We start from the raw sequence: 14,220 nt of genomic DNA, 5'->3' as shown, positions 1-14,220 counted from the left end.
TTATAACATGAGTTTTTCAAAAAAAAACTAGCTTTATATCTAAATCTCAAAATCCATTTAAATAAATCTGAAAATATAACTAAAACTCTCAATGATGGAAAGGATCATCAATAAAAAAACAAAAATGGATCTTGGATCCATAAACAATAAGGGCCCGTTTGGTTGTATGTTTTTACCATGTAAAATGATGGAAAGTGTAAAAAAATGGGTCCCAATGTCAGCTTTCATCACTTTCAATTGTTTGTTTGTAATTGTAAAAATAGTGTAAAGTGGTTTCATATGCTGATGTGGCTTGTAAAGTGATTTCATAAAAAAAAGACATGATTTTAGGAGAAAGCTGACATTGAAGTCAGGAAAAAGAAATTTCAACCAATATGATCACTTGAGTAGGGACCACTTTTTACACTTTCCAAACAAACAATTAAAGTTTTATTTTGCAAACCAAACAAGTGTTTTATGATTCCAATGGAATCAAAAACAAACAAAGAAAAGCGTAAAAGTGAAAATGATGAGGTGGACAACAACTTTCCAAGTTGTGTCATAAATACACAACTTTACCAACAACAACCAAACAGCCCCTAAGAGAATTGAACAAGCATTTACCGGTTTGTGGGAGATTTTTGGGGTTGAACTAATCTAGGGTTTGAATAGAACATTTGGTATCTATAGGGTAGATACTGGGTTACATTTAGATTTAACCTAATAAGGTTAAGGACCCAATTTTGAACAATACCCAAAAAAAATTTAAAAATTATGATAAATCATAATAAATCAAAATAAGCAACTCTAGTAAAGGCAATGCTGTGAAAAAATGTCTATATTTGTTCAAAAAAGTCTAAATTTTGAAATATAGATCGATACTCAAAAATTCATCGACGGCTGAAATCATATCATACACGAATCCATGAAACTGTTAAAACCATAATCAAATAATAAAATCAAATCACGATGAGAAAACATGAGTGAAGTGTGATGGAGATACTTGTCATTAATGAAAAAGGTGAGGTAATGGGTTGAAAACGACAGCGGGGATTGCATATGATGATGAACAGTAAGGATCAAAAGTTCGAGGAACAAGGGATTAAATTAAATTTTAAGTCACTTCATTGAAATGTAGATTTTCTTGGAAAACTTTAAGATAATTATGAAAAAAGTGATTCTTCAAAATGAAGAAGCTGTTGGAGTTGGTGTAAAAATTAGTTAAAAAATATGACTTTTGCTTCCCCATTTTGGAGAAAATTGAAGCTGTTGGAGTTGGTGTAAAAATTAGTTAAAAAATATGACTTTTGCTTCCCCATTTTGGAGAAAATTTTGGAGAAGCTGTTGGAGATGCTCTAAAAAATATGACTTTTGCTTCCCCATTTTGGAGAAAATTTTGGAGAAGCTGTTGGAGATGCTCTTATGAAGCTAATTTCTTAAATATATTTAAATCATGATTGAAGTACTTATTACCAAAAGAAAGCACTTTATCACTTTCTTAAGAGGATTTCTCGACAATAAAAGTTATTGCTGTCTTTTTGAATAAATAATTATATTTAGAATCAAATTCTTTTTAGTTCTAGAATATATACCATAAAGAAAACTCCCACAGTAGTCACGCAGGAATAACACTAAAAGCTTACATTCCCTCATCATCAACAACTAGCCCATATCCTCAAACTTGCTTGCTAGAGCACCACAAACGCACTAGAAGCACCAGTGAAATGCCTTATAGAACCAAACAAGCTCTTAGAAGCACCAAAATGCCTCAACCTGTACACACCCGAGGTCACACTCTCCGGTATTCTCCACTCCAGTGTTGCATGGCTTTGCGCACTGAGCTTCGCAGGCCGCCACCACGTGAAACGTAGGCACCAGTCATCGTCATCATAAGCTGGAACCCAGACATTACTCTCTTGATGCAACATCTCAACAAGGGCGAAGGTTCCCTCGGTCATGAGGTCGTTCCTTGGGCAAGCAGACCAGAATGTGGCCGTGACGGTTTTGCCTGGTCGGAATGTGGAGTTGTGAGGCACGTCGACGCTGACATCCCCAAATTTTGTGCCAATGGGAGTTGAGTCAGTGACGACGGGGGTGAGAAGGCTGATCTGCTGGTCCAAGAGATTGGGAGGTTGTGGGCCGGAGGGGACGCTCTGGCTGCTTATCAGGGCAGTCGTGAGTTTCTGGAATTCCTGGATGTACGCACTGAGGGTGTGCGGCCCATACAGTGTGGAGGCTCCCTGAGAGGGGAAACTATCAGAAGAGTTTCAAGTCGAAAAAGGATAAATCAACTAGCATTCAGATGGCATTACAGTGTTGCTGGGAGGCTAGTGTTGCCAAAGGAAAAGTAAGAATCTTGAATCCTCAATGCAGCAAAAACTATGATTTTCCTCGACAACAACAACAACCAGAAAAACACAGACAACAAGAATAACAAAACGTTTATCCCAATGTTATAGGATTTTAGGGTCAGCTACATAAAACCTATTCTTCCATTCAGTTCTTTAAAGGGCTATCCCTTCTTTTAGTTCACTATACCACGTCTTAATTATCTTATTATGTACAGAGACAAATACACATATGTACGTGTGTTTATATATATGTACTTATATATGTCTATATACAAGTTAAACGTGTCCTTACATGATCACTCCCTCCTTATACAGTAAACAAAGTTTTAGTCATGATATTGGTTCATGAGTTGAACCCTGTAAGTTCGTTGTCATAGGTCAAATATTTTACCAGCTCTTCTGAGGTTCCTCTTGAACAATGTGCCTTGTCACTTTCTCTTTGTTGTTGGAAATAAGTAAGAATGACGATACATCAAATCTGAAGCGCAATACATTTGATCCAGGTGTATTATATACTATGCTCCTTTTTCATTGAGGGTGGCTTTGGATTAGAGGCAGAATGCTGATTCATTGATGCAAAACAACTTATGACTTACGAGTAAGCAAGCTATGTGGAAATTTAGGTGAAAATACCTCGTATCTTTGAATCTGGTACTCTTCAAAAGTTGTAACATATTGAGAGTAAGAGTTTGTGAGACCAGCAATTATTATATGAACATTATCATTGAATTCTCCATTTTTGGTGAGTACTTCTTTCACAGCGCTCCGAAGACGCCTGCCAGCCATTGTTGTGAATTCTGCAAGTAAATAAGTGATGAAGAGGGGCGGTTAACAAGGATAGAATTTAAAACAATTGATGATTTTGAATAGACATATTGTACTGTTGCCCAATGGATATACACCCTGAGTTAAATATTTTGACTCTTTTACCCTCAGGAGGTCTATTTGGAAAAAAAATTCTCTTTCTCTGAGAGTCAAGAAGTCAAAAAAAATTCACTCAGGGGGTCTACAGCAACAAAAGAGTGGTTTATCGCCAGTTAAACCTTAAAACATAAGAGAAATTAGGGTAAGACAGAATAAATTAAGAAAAAATAAATATCTTTGTAAAATTCTAACTGTATTTGCAGAAGAAAGACAATTCGTGTTCACCATATCTCTCATTTCATATATCAATTTGGTGGAATGGTCACAGTATTAAGATCACCTTAGTAAATGACAGTCATGTTTATTAGAATGGTGGCAAAACTTTTAACTTATTGAAGATGAACACATTTTGAAAGAGCAAAGCTGCTGCTAACTGATTTAATAATTAAATTGTACTTTTTGGACCTTTCTTAAGCTTTGGTGATCATAACCAACTTAGGAAGGTTAATACTACTGCTATCATGGTAAAATTGGTCCCTCTAGAGTAGGATTTTTGCTTACTTATGGTAATATTAAACAAAGAGAGCACCACAGACGTGTGGGTAATATTAAACAAAGAAAGCACCACAGACGCGTGCGTGCATGAACTGTAATATTAGAGTTGATACTGAACAAAACATATATGGATTGATCGCATGTGTATTCTAGCCAGAAGGAATTTCTTTTTGAGAAGTGGTACATGTTATAAGATGATAGCCGGATATGAAATAAGACAAATTTCAGAACTATCACATGTTCCAGAAAGAGAAAATAGAGCGTATTGCTTACATACCTGAAGGTACAGAAAGGATGACAACTTGGCCTATTCGAATTATCTGAATTGGGAGAATTGAAGGCTGCAAAAGAGATGTACTTACCGATTAATAGAAGCAAAATGAATAATATTGAAGGGCACCTGGACAAATTAAAAAAATCACACAAATGGAATCAAACTCTAATCAGTTCTAGTAATTCTTCTGCAAGCCATGGAATTTTTCACTTCTTTTAAGTAGAGGGAATCATTCAAGAGTACCCAGATTTTAATACTCGGAAACAAAACAGTTGATCAGAATGTAATGAGATAATAAAGAACATTAGGCCATTATTTCATTGAAAAAAAAATAGGCACTAGAATTCATCTTACCGCCCAATCATATGGGGTCTTCATTTCACCCGTATCAAGTAAAATTGGCTTTGGTTGCTGACAGGCAACTTGTTCTTTGCTTGGTGTCCTCAAAACATTTCTCACTAATCTCCAGAAAGGATTTCCCTGACATATAAAAGACATAAAACGGTATCCAGACAAGAAGAAAACCTGCCTTATTTTGGTTCTCGGTAAGAAAATGTACTTTGTGATGTTCTTCAGTTCTTGAAATCCTCTAAGTATCAAACTACGTCCATGTAACCATTTTCTGTATCCTACTCTTTCATACTTATAATAATGTAGGTATGGGCCTATTTTGCCTCAAAAAAAGAAAAGGAAAAGGAAAAAAAACAAAATTTGTGGGATAAAACTAACCTTGTCATCCCCCTGCTTGAAATCAAAAGCTCCAGGACCATCGGTGGTTCCTGCAGCAAAAGCAAATCCCATGGCAGCCGGGCATGTTTTTACCACTTCTTGCCCTCCACCACTCGAAGGAATCATAACCTTAAGATTTGAAAGATCTAAATAAGTATGACGATACTCAACTTTCCCGGTAACTCTCTCAGAGGCTGAACTGAAGAGTTCCGTAGCTTTTCTGAATTGCCGATCACCAATGATACGTGTACTTTCAAATTCATCAGGGTAACTGGTACATTTAAACAAAATATACTTGAATGAGTCAGTGATAAGGGGAAAAGTGACAATGCAATGTCGAAAAGTGTAATGAAACCAAGTATTTGTTTTTTTTACCCTGGGCCATGTCCGTAACAAAGTTCATTCTTGCCATTGCAGGTGCTGTGATTGAAATCACAAGGAAGCCCAGTGTCATTGCAGAAAGTTCCCAGTGTATTTGGACTGACATCTCCACAGTTTGACTGGCAAAAGGCAGACACGAATTTTGGCATGTTTCCTTGCCTGAGAACACTCCTTATTCGGTGAGGGGAACCCACTGTCCTTGTCAATTTCCTTCCACGAGATGCCTTGAACAAGGATGCAAGCTTCTTTAGTTCATCTACTGCATAGAATATATAAGTTAATGTTTGGTTGTTGTGTATCCATTCAGTGTGAGTGTGGAATTGGTATACAAAAAGGTACCACATGAGCTTTAGTTCAACACTGGAAAAAACATAGATGAATGTATGATAAACTATGCTTGGATTCATGGCTCAAACAGGAGAGAATCCTTTTCAATTTGGATCCTAGTAGATACTGGCATAAATATTCTATACAAAGATAACTCCAGAAAGAAGGACAAAAACTTACAGTTCTCATTCAAGTGAGGTATTATGCCAGATACTCTCCGTGGAAGCCCATTTTGAGTGCTGCCAATGCTGTCGAACCCTGATGGGAAACCCTTCCGTTTAGCCCAATCCTCCATGAAACGTGCAGCTGCCCCTTTGTTGTCACCACTTATCAAGGAATTTGTATTGCTCATTGATGTTCCATGTGTCGCAAACCAGTTAAAGCTACCTACAGGACCCCATTCATTATCGACAAACTTCAGTAATGTCATTTCTTTGTCGATGTTATCCTTGTATTGGCTTCGCTCTGCAGAAGGATTATTGAGGTATGCACTAGGACTGCGATTAATACCAGCATCAGGGATCTCTCCTGAAGTTAAACATGGCAAGATGTCATGCTTTGCACAACTAAAGAAGCTTTTATGTGAAAATATAGGGATGACACTATCTAAACATATAAAGATAGTCCCAGAAGTGAACACAGAACACATAAGTAGAAGATTATTTTGTGCAGAACATAAATTTCTGAAAACATAGAGGGTACATTTAAATTAATATGACCCAATCATACAGCTTTATCAATTCACAGTTTTATCATTATAACCTACCATTTTGGAAACAAAAAGTTGCGAAAAGACCCTTTCTAGGTTCATGACAAGTAATTGACACTTATTTCTACTCTATTCGAGAAATCCAACTTGTATTTAGGCACAAATGTTGGAGGACACAAATCCACTTATCTCATCAAGTGACCCAGACTGTCAGAATAATTGCACATATGGCACATATCTATAAAACTGCACTAAAAAACTGGCTTCTTTTGTCTCTAAAAAGTTATTATTATAACTTTCTATTTGTGACAATGAGGAATACATATTGCATTGAAGATATAGATATGGTTCTAAACTATTTCATCAGAGAGACATTATGAAGAGGTATATTCCCCAATAACGAACCATAACAATGATGAAAAGTGCTTTGTACCCTTATTCACAAATATCGATCCAGGCCGGAGATTTTCATGAGCTTGTATGATGCTTTGCTCAATTCCTTCAACAAGAGCATCAAATGACTGTCTTACAAATCCAAGAGATGTAACAATATACACCACATATTGAAGGTAACCACCAGGCCCAGCATGAGTATGAATTCCACTGATTGCCAGATTTCGTTCATTGTATATGCCTCCATACCTGCCAAAAGAAGGATAGCAATTACAGATATAACAGCTAATTAACGTAAACATACTACTAATTTGTCACTCTTAGCACCAAAACTGGAAGCCTTTCAACTGTTTATGACCAAGTTTAGGATTATCAATGGCAATTAATGATTGTGTATTCAGTCTGTACAATGTCAACAATTAAAATAAAATTTACAGTATTCCGAGGAGGGAGTCAGATATTTCTTCTTCTGAGGATCAAGGAGGGGAGCATCTTGCAATGGAGGGTCATTACAGTTGATCACACATGCGACTTTTGTTTCTAGAGTATATTGTTCTTTGTCTCCAGAGTTTGGTTTTAGTGTTAGTGATTGATTCATTGTTGCGATGCAGATGTTTGTCTTTCCTTGGGATTGTCTCTTTTATATGTATTTTTCTTTTTATCTGCTTTGGCATACGTTTGTTGTTTATGTAAATTTCATTAGGTTCTTATTAATGAAACAACCAGGGGTCCTTCGTAACTCCCTGTCTTCTCTCCAGAAAATATCTTAGTATTCGAAAGCAAGGTTTCAAAACTCTGATTTAGTTTCAGTTCTTCCTCCAGCACATCATTTTCAGTAATTCACCTGTACCAGTTTTAGCCTCCGTTCAGTGTTACCCAAAAGGTTCAATTTCTCAATAGAAACAGGTATTTTTGGTCAAATTTCAATTTGAACCCATGCAAACTTGAGGTGATAAATTTTCAATTTGCTCTCGGCTGAAAACCAAAATCATAGTACATCAGCAAAATAAGTTTGGCTCCGCTAGGAGAGAGATACAAAAAGATAAATCCCGGATCAAAAGATTCATCAAGGTGGGTAATTTACATCCATCTTAGCTAGAACATCCCTGGGAGAAGATATCATGACAATTTGCTCAAATAAAGGTTTTTAGTATCTTTTTTAGTATCTTATAACATGAAGAACTACTTGATGACAATCAATTTCTTAAGGACTCACGTGGCAAAATTCCTTCTATCACTTTCCTTTTGCCATATATCACTTCAGAGTTTCATGTTTACTAATGTGAATCATATAGGAAAAAATTGCATACCTAGATTTCAGCCTCTCGAGCACTTCGATTGTAACAAGCTGAGACGCCATGCATGCATCAAGATTCACAAAAGCAACCCGATCCCCTCCAGGCTCAGCAACAATGAACGTGCGTGCCTGCAGCCTGAAGTGCACTCCAGAAACAATCTGGCTAAGCATCGCGTATCCCATCATATTGACATCGGCAGCGGGTCCAGTTATATCGTAGCTCCCGAGCCCAATCAAATACTGTGAACCTGTGGCAGCTCTTCCTTCAGAATTCTGTAGGAGAGCAAGCAAGAGACCGAACCAGATGCGAGCAAAGCATTTGTAGAAATGCATGAATGAGGAATAAGAAGAAGACGATGATGATGCCATCGGTAGTGCTACAGATCTCTTCAGCTGTGATAGAAGAATATAATCGATCAGAACACATAAATGTGTGCGCATGGAATCTGTGAACATTACCCCATAACTAAAATGTCAAACAGACAATAAAGCCCTAGGCATACATTGGTTGTGTCAAAAATTTCTAACTGTTATATACTAATGCACCAAAAAGAAAAATGATGATGATGAGCATGCCATGGGTAGTGCTAGAGATCTCTTCAACTGTGATGGAATGATACATGATTAATCAAAACATAGATGTGCATACAGAAATTATGAACATGACTTATATATATATATATATATATATATATATATATATATATATATATATATATATGGAAAAGTGAATTTAAGGTGACACCCTAGCGCCTCGTTTGGTACGTGGGAATGAAGTCAAGTGAGAATGGAATGGAAGAAGGAATGGAATGGAATGTATGTGAGAATGGAATGGTCATTCCCATTCTCTTGTTTGGGTGCGTTTGTAGAATGAAGCTAGAATAAAAATCTAATTCTCATTCCCATGTTTGGTATCACTAGTTCACAAGTGAGAATGGAATCTTATTTTCTAATAATGCCCTTATAACAACATAAATTTTTAATAAGATAAAAATAAACATTAATAATAATAACTAAAAAATTTATTTATGCATATGTTATATTAATCTAGGTATGTGTTATACTAATGCGCATGTTATCGATCAGGTGTATGTTTTGTTTATATTTTTTAAACAATTCTCACTATTTCTGCATATGTTATATTAATCTAGGTATGTATTATAATGCCCTTATACCTCTATATATATTCTAGACATGATATGGTTTTGATAATTTTAATATTTTGGCCAATTTCTCAGCGAGATTTTCCTCTTTTCATAAATATTAGGTCAAATATTTTTCAATCAAAAGTTAGATTTATTGTTGTGCATGAACCACAATCAAACATGTACGCAATGGGTACATATAGTTCTCTGTGGTGGGAAAATAATAGCAAAAGTTCAAAAAGACTATAATATGCTGGTGAAAATAACAGACTTTAAACATTGGTGAATAAACAAAAAAAATTGATTGACCAAAAAAAAATATTGACATGAAAGAATTTCAATCGGCAAATAATATATAGTTTCAGTTGTATCTGTTTTAGTTGAAATAGAAACCCTAATTCATTATGAGATTTCTTGAGGCTTTATATAGGCCCCTACACAACTTACAAATAAGTCCCTAACTAATACTAATATGTCAACACTCCTCCTCAAGATCGGCGAAATATATATACTAAGCCCATCTTGTCACATCCTCTAATCATATCTACTGAGCTAAGTCCTTTAGTCAGACAATCTGCTGCCTGGTCCTTAGTCGAAACATGACTTAGCTCCAGTAGTCCACTATCCAACTTCTCTTTGATGAAGAACCTATCGATCTCGATGTGTTTGGTTCTATCATGCTGCACTGGGTTGTTGGCGATACTGATGGCTGACTTGTTGTCACACCACAACTTCATCTTAGCTCCTTGATCCAGCTTCAGCTTCACCAACATACTCTTCAACCATAGTAACTCAGCAATTCCTAAGACCATAGCTCTATACTCTGCCTCAGCTGTCGATCTCGCCACCACCGACTGCTTCTTGCTCTTCCACGAGACTAAGTTGCCTCCTATAAAGATGCAGTATCCTGAGGTGGACCTCCTGTCATCAGCACAGCTAGCCCAATCAGAGTCACAATAGCCCTCAATGCTCATGTGTTCATTCTTCCTGAAGATTAGCCCTTTTCCGGGGGCATTCTTCAAATACCTTAGAATCTGATACACTACGTCCGTAGCGACTCACCACGCTCACTGCAAAAGAGATATCGGGACGTGTGTGACACAGATAGATTAACCTGCCCACCACCCTTTGGTATCTGTCACGATCAACTGGTTCTCCAGCTTCAGTACCCAGCTTAAACTTCTGGTCGATCAGTGTAGTTGCAGGTTTGCATCCTAACATTCCTGTTTCTTTAAGAAGATCCAGTGCATACTTTTTCTGGGATAGGACGATCCCCTCCGCTCCTCGAGCTATCTCTATTCCAAGAAAGTATCGAAGCAAGTCAAGATCTTTCACCTCGAATTCTTTACCCAGTCTCACTTTGAGTTGGGCAATCTCCTTCTCATCATCCCCTGTAATAATCATATCATCCACATATACTGCAAGCAAGGTGATGTGACCTCCACTTCTTCGAAAGAACACGGTATGGTCGGCGCTGATCTGCTGGTACCCCATACCAATCATAGCCCTCCTGAGTTTTAGCCCATAGAGAGACTTCTTCAATCTGCAGACCTTTCCCACTGTCTGATCTGTACCGAATCCTGATGATATCTCCATGTATACCTCCTCCACTAGATCTCTATGAAGAAATGCGTTTTTCACATCTAGTTGGTGTAGCTTCCATCCACCATTTACTGCCAGAGAGATTAAGGTCCGAACAGTGCTCATCTTTGCCACCGGTGCAAAAGTCTCATCGTAGTCGATGCCATATGTCTGACTATATCCTTTCGCCACCAGACGAACTTTGTAGCGCTCAACCTGTCCATCTGGATTCCACTTCACAGTGAAGACCCACTTGCATCCAACTGCTCTCTTCCCTTTTGGTAGTTTTACTAACTCCCAAGTGCGGTTCTTCTCAAGGGCCCTTAGCTCTTCGTGCATAGCAGCTTTCCATTTCTGGTCCTTTACAACCGCCAATTGTTAGGTATAGTAACAGAGTCCAGTGATGTAATGAATGCTCCATGTGCAGGGTGAATGTTAGAATATGATACAAACTGAGCAAGATCCCAACCATATCTATCGGGAGGATTTCCCGCATTACTGCGAGTAGTCCTCCGTACAGTTATTGGTGTGGGATGAGTAGGAAGAGGAATGGAATCACCTTGAGAGGAATCTGGTGGTGGTGTAGGTGTCTCAGGAGTCGGGACAGGCGTTGGTAAGGGACTTGGCACCAGTGGCACTGTAGGTACTGTTCCCGCAATTTGTTTTCCCTTCCTACTATAGGTAAGTAGTTCCCCCTGAGCCGTTGGTCTAACAACTCTTGTCTCATTCTCCTCTTCTTCTTCATTCTCTTGCTCCTCCTCAACCAAGTCTCCTTCCCAAGGAATCGTTACAGAAATTGATTTTTCTGATCTCTCACCATTCTCAGACATTGATTTCTCCATATTTACCAATCTCTCACCATTCTCCTCCTCTCGCCTCATACTTCCAGTATTAGGCGAGTTACCAACGGATGACGTTACCTTCCGGGTGTAATATGGCTCGAGTTCTCGGAAGTGCACGTTCATGCTCACAAACAATATTTTCTCCATCGGGCTCCAGCAAACATATCCCTTCTGAGTAGCAGAATATCCCACAAAGATGCACTTCACAGCTCTAGGGGCAAGTTTCCCGACAGATGGCCTGTTGTCCTTCACAAAGCACACACAGCCAAATACTTTAAGTGGAAGAACCCCACCATTATCTCCCTTCAATGTCTCACACGGAGACTTCTAATCCAGCACTCTTGAGGGCATTCTGTTGATCAGCGCTGCTGTGGTCAACACTGCTTGCCCTTACAATGTTTCTGCGACATTCATAGAGATCATCATGCTTCTAGCAACCTCTAAAAGATGTCTGTTCTTCCTTTCCGCTATCCCATTCTGAGCTGGTGTGTATGGACAGGTTGTCTGGTGATGTATTCCCTGAGCTGATAAATATTCTTCAAACGCTCTGTTGGTATACTCTGTCCTATTATCCGACCTCAATATCTTCACCATTGCTTCGTATTGAGTCTGAACATTCCTATGAAAGTTTTGGAAGCACGCAAACACTTCACTCTTATTCTTCATCAAGTATAACCAAGTCACACGAGAGAAACAATCAATAAATGTAACAAAATACTTGTATCCATTCATAGAACTTGTGGAACAAGACCCCCAAACATCTGAATGTACCAAGTCAAATACACGAGAACTTCTTTGACCTGAACTAACATAAGAGCTTCTAGTAAGCTTTCCAAACTCACATGCATCACACACAAGTTTCTGTTTATTTGCTTTCTCAAATAAAGAAGGATACAATCTACCTAAAACACTAAAGGATGAGTGTCCCAAACGCTGGTGATGAAGCATTAACTCATTCTCAGTACTCATATTAGATCCTACTCCTGCTTCCTCTACTACTGACACCAATGCTGAATCCAGCCCTTCACGATCCAGATACCACAGTCCACTACGCCATGTGCCAGTCCCAAGTCTCCGTCCTGTCCCCTTCTCCTGAAAAATCACCTTGGGAATATCAAAAGAAACAATGCATTTTAGTTGGAGGATGATAGAACTAATGGATAAAAGATTGACTGGAAAGGAAGGAGCATGCAAAACATTGGACAAATTTACAGAACCAGTACAATCGACTGTACCCTTACCAACCACCGGCTGAAATGTATCATCAGCTGTTTGAATACTATCAGGTGATGCTAAGTGAGTATATGATGAGAACTCACTAGCATTACCTGTCACATGCCGAGACGCACCGGAGTCGACTATCCATTCTGATGATCTGTTGGGAGACATAGAAGCAAGAGCATGTATATCATCAGTATATTTGGTTGGATGAGCATAGGTAGCAGTATTGCCTCTGGCGAAGAACGAAGTGGATGCCTCCTCAGTCCCACTCCTCAAGTCTCCATCCCCTGCTACTTGCTGCTTCCTCCTGAGTATCGCCAGGAGAGCACGATCCTCCTCAGTAAAGACCACCTCAGCTTCGTCTTCTTCTGCTACCATCAGATTCGCCCGATTCCCTGCTCCTCTGCCACCTCGTCGATCCCCACGGCCACGACCACGACCTCCGAATTGTCAACGTCCACCCGAATCTCCTTCCTTGGATGGTTTGGTGCAAGCATGCCTTAGATGACCCACCGCACCGCAGTTGTAGCACTGTCGAGTCTCTCCCCTAGATCCAGTATTGCTAGAGGTTGCTAGTGCTGACTTCACCAATGCGAGTCTCCTCCTGGATCATAGCAGAGACAACCTCCTCAAGCGTGGGAATTTTCGGCTGAGCTAGCAGTAATGCAATTCGCTGAGCGAACTCTGATGTCAATCCCTTAAGAAACACCATAGTCCTCTCCTGTAGAAAGGCCTCCCGCTCTTTACATCCCGGGTCCTTGCAGCTAGCCCGGGGGAAAAAATGATCATAGTCCAGCCACAGGCGCTCCAGCTCTGTAGCATATTCCTGTACAGTCCGCTCTCCCTGGACTGTGGCGTCGATCTCTCCTTTAATCTGGAACACCCGCAGGTTATTCCTCACCCCATCATATGTTCTCCTCAACTTCTCCCAGACGTCCTTCACCTTCTCAATGCCATCCACCGTGGCGGCGATCGTCGGGACCAACGAGTTGAGAAACCAGATGTATACCAACATATGAGTGGACTTTCACTCATCTCGTCCTCCCGAGTCCTCATCCGATTCTGTCTTCTCTCCGGTCAAGTAACCCTCCAGGTTCCTTCCTGCAAGGATGTATCTCACCCGTCGTGACCAACTCAGGTAGGTACTCGGTCCATCAAGCTTCAGATCGATGGTCGGAAGCTCCAACTTCTTCAATGGTCTTGTCGCGCTTTTATCAACCGACAACTTCATCAACTTCATCAAAGTTGACACCTCCGTAGGGTTCAACTTCTTGATGATCTCCTCCATCGATCAAGCTTCAGATCCAACACCTGTTCACCTTTCTCTTCAAACCCTTGTTGTGCGCAGTGAAAATTTCGGCAGCACTTCTGCTGCACAACAAGAGTAAGATCTCCAACAAATTCTCGTTTCTCAGAGGAAACTAGAAAAAAAAACAGTGATATATCTCATCGCTGTGAGATATATACTCTTCCTGTCATCAGTTCGAGGACTGAGTCAAGGGAACCCATGCCAAACTCGAGGTCCGGCGTAGCGCAGCAAGGGGCGGTCAAAGGTGGGGGGGGGATTTGGGT

General features: G+C 39.5%; 2 protein-coding genes across 3 annotated transcripts in view; both read right to left on the bottom strand.

The window, feature by feature from the left end:
- LOC109841128 (neutral ceramidase-like) overlaps positions 1,496-14,220 on the bottom strand; it is a 14,600-nt gene continuing 1,875 nt past the window's right edge. The window contains exons 2-10 of one of the 2 annotated variants that reach the window (XM_020409996.1): positions 7,873-8,252; positions 6,603-6,811; positions 5,641-5,988; positions 5,128-5,392; positions 4,753-5,023; positions 4,378-4,503; positions 4,027-4,090; positions 2,964-3,127; positions 1,496-2,219 (exon numbers count right to left, since the gene is read on the bottom strand). In XM_020409996.1, the coding sequence (XP_020265585.1) occupies positions 1,668-2,219; positions 2,964-3,127; positions 4,027-4,090; positions 4,378-4,503; positions 4,753-5,023; positions 5,128-5,392; positions 5,641-5,988; positions 6,603-6,811; positions 7,873-8,228 (2,355 nt within the window). In that variant the 5' untranslated portion in view covers positions 8,229-8,252 and the 3' untranslated portion in view covers positions 1,496-1,667. The remainder of the gene's footprint in view (positions 2,220-2,963; positions 3,128-4,026; positions 4,091-4,377; positions 4,504-4,752; positions 5,024-5,127; positions 5,393-5,640; positions 5,989-6,602; positions 6,812-7,872; positions 8,253-14,220) is intronic. The other variant, XM_020409997.1, reaches the window with a different exon arrangement.
- On the bottom strand, positions 13,211-13,663 carry LOC109841652. Its single transcript, XM_020410601.1, has one exon. The coding sequence runs from the start codon at positions 13,661-13,663 to the stop codon at positions 13,211-13,213; it is 453 nt and encodes a 150-aa protein (XP_020266190.1).

Source organism: Asparagus officinalis, chromosome 5 (assembly GCF_001876935.1).
Source record: "Asparagus officinalis chromosome 5, Aspof.V1, whole genome shotgun sequence".
NCBI classification, from domain to species: Eukaryota; Viridiplantae; Streptophyta; class Magnoliopsida; order Asparagales; family Asparagaceae; genus Asparagus; species Asparagus officinalis.
This window is presented reverse-complemented; position numbering and strand designations above follow the sequence as displayed.

What these genes read in the sequence shown, in the direction of transcription:
- LOC109841652 (XM_020410601.1), bottom strand. Translation starts at nt 13,663, where the DNA reads ATGTTGGTATACATCTGGTTTCTCAACTCGTTGGTCCCGACGATCGCC.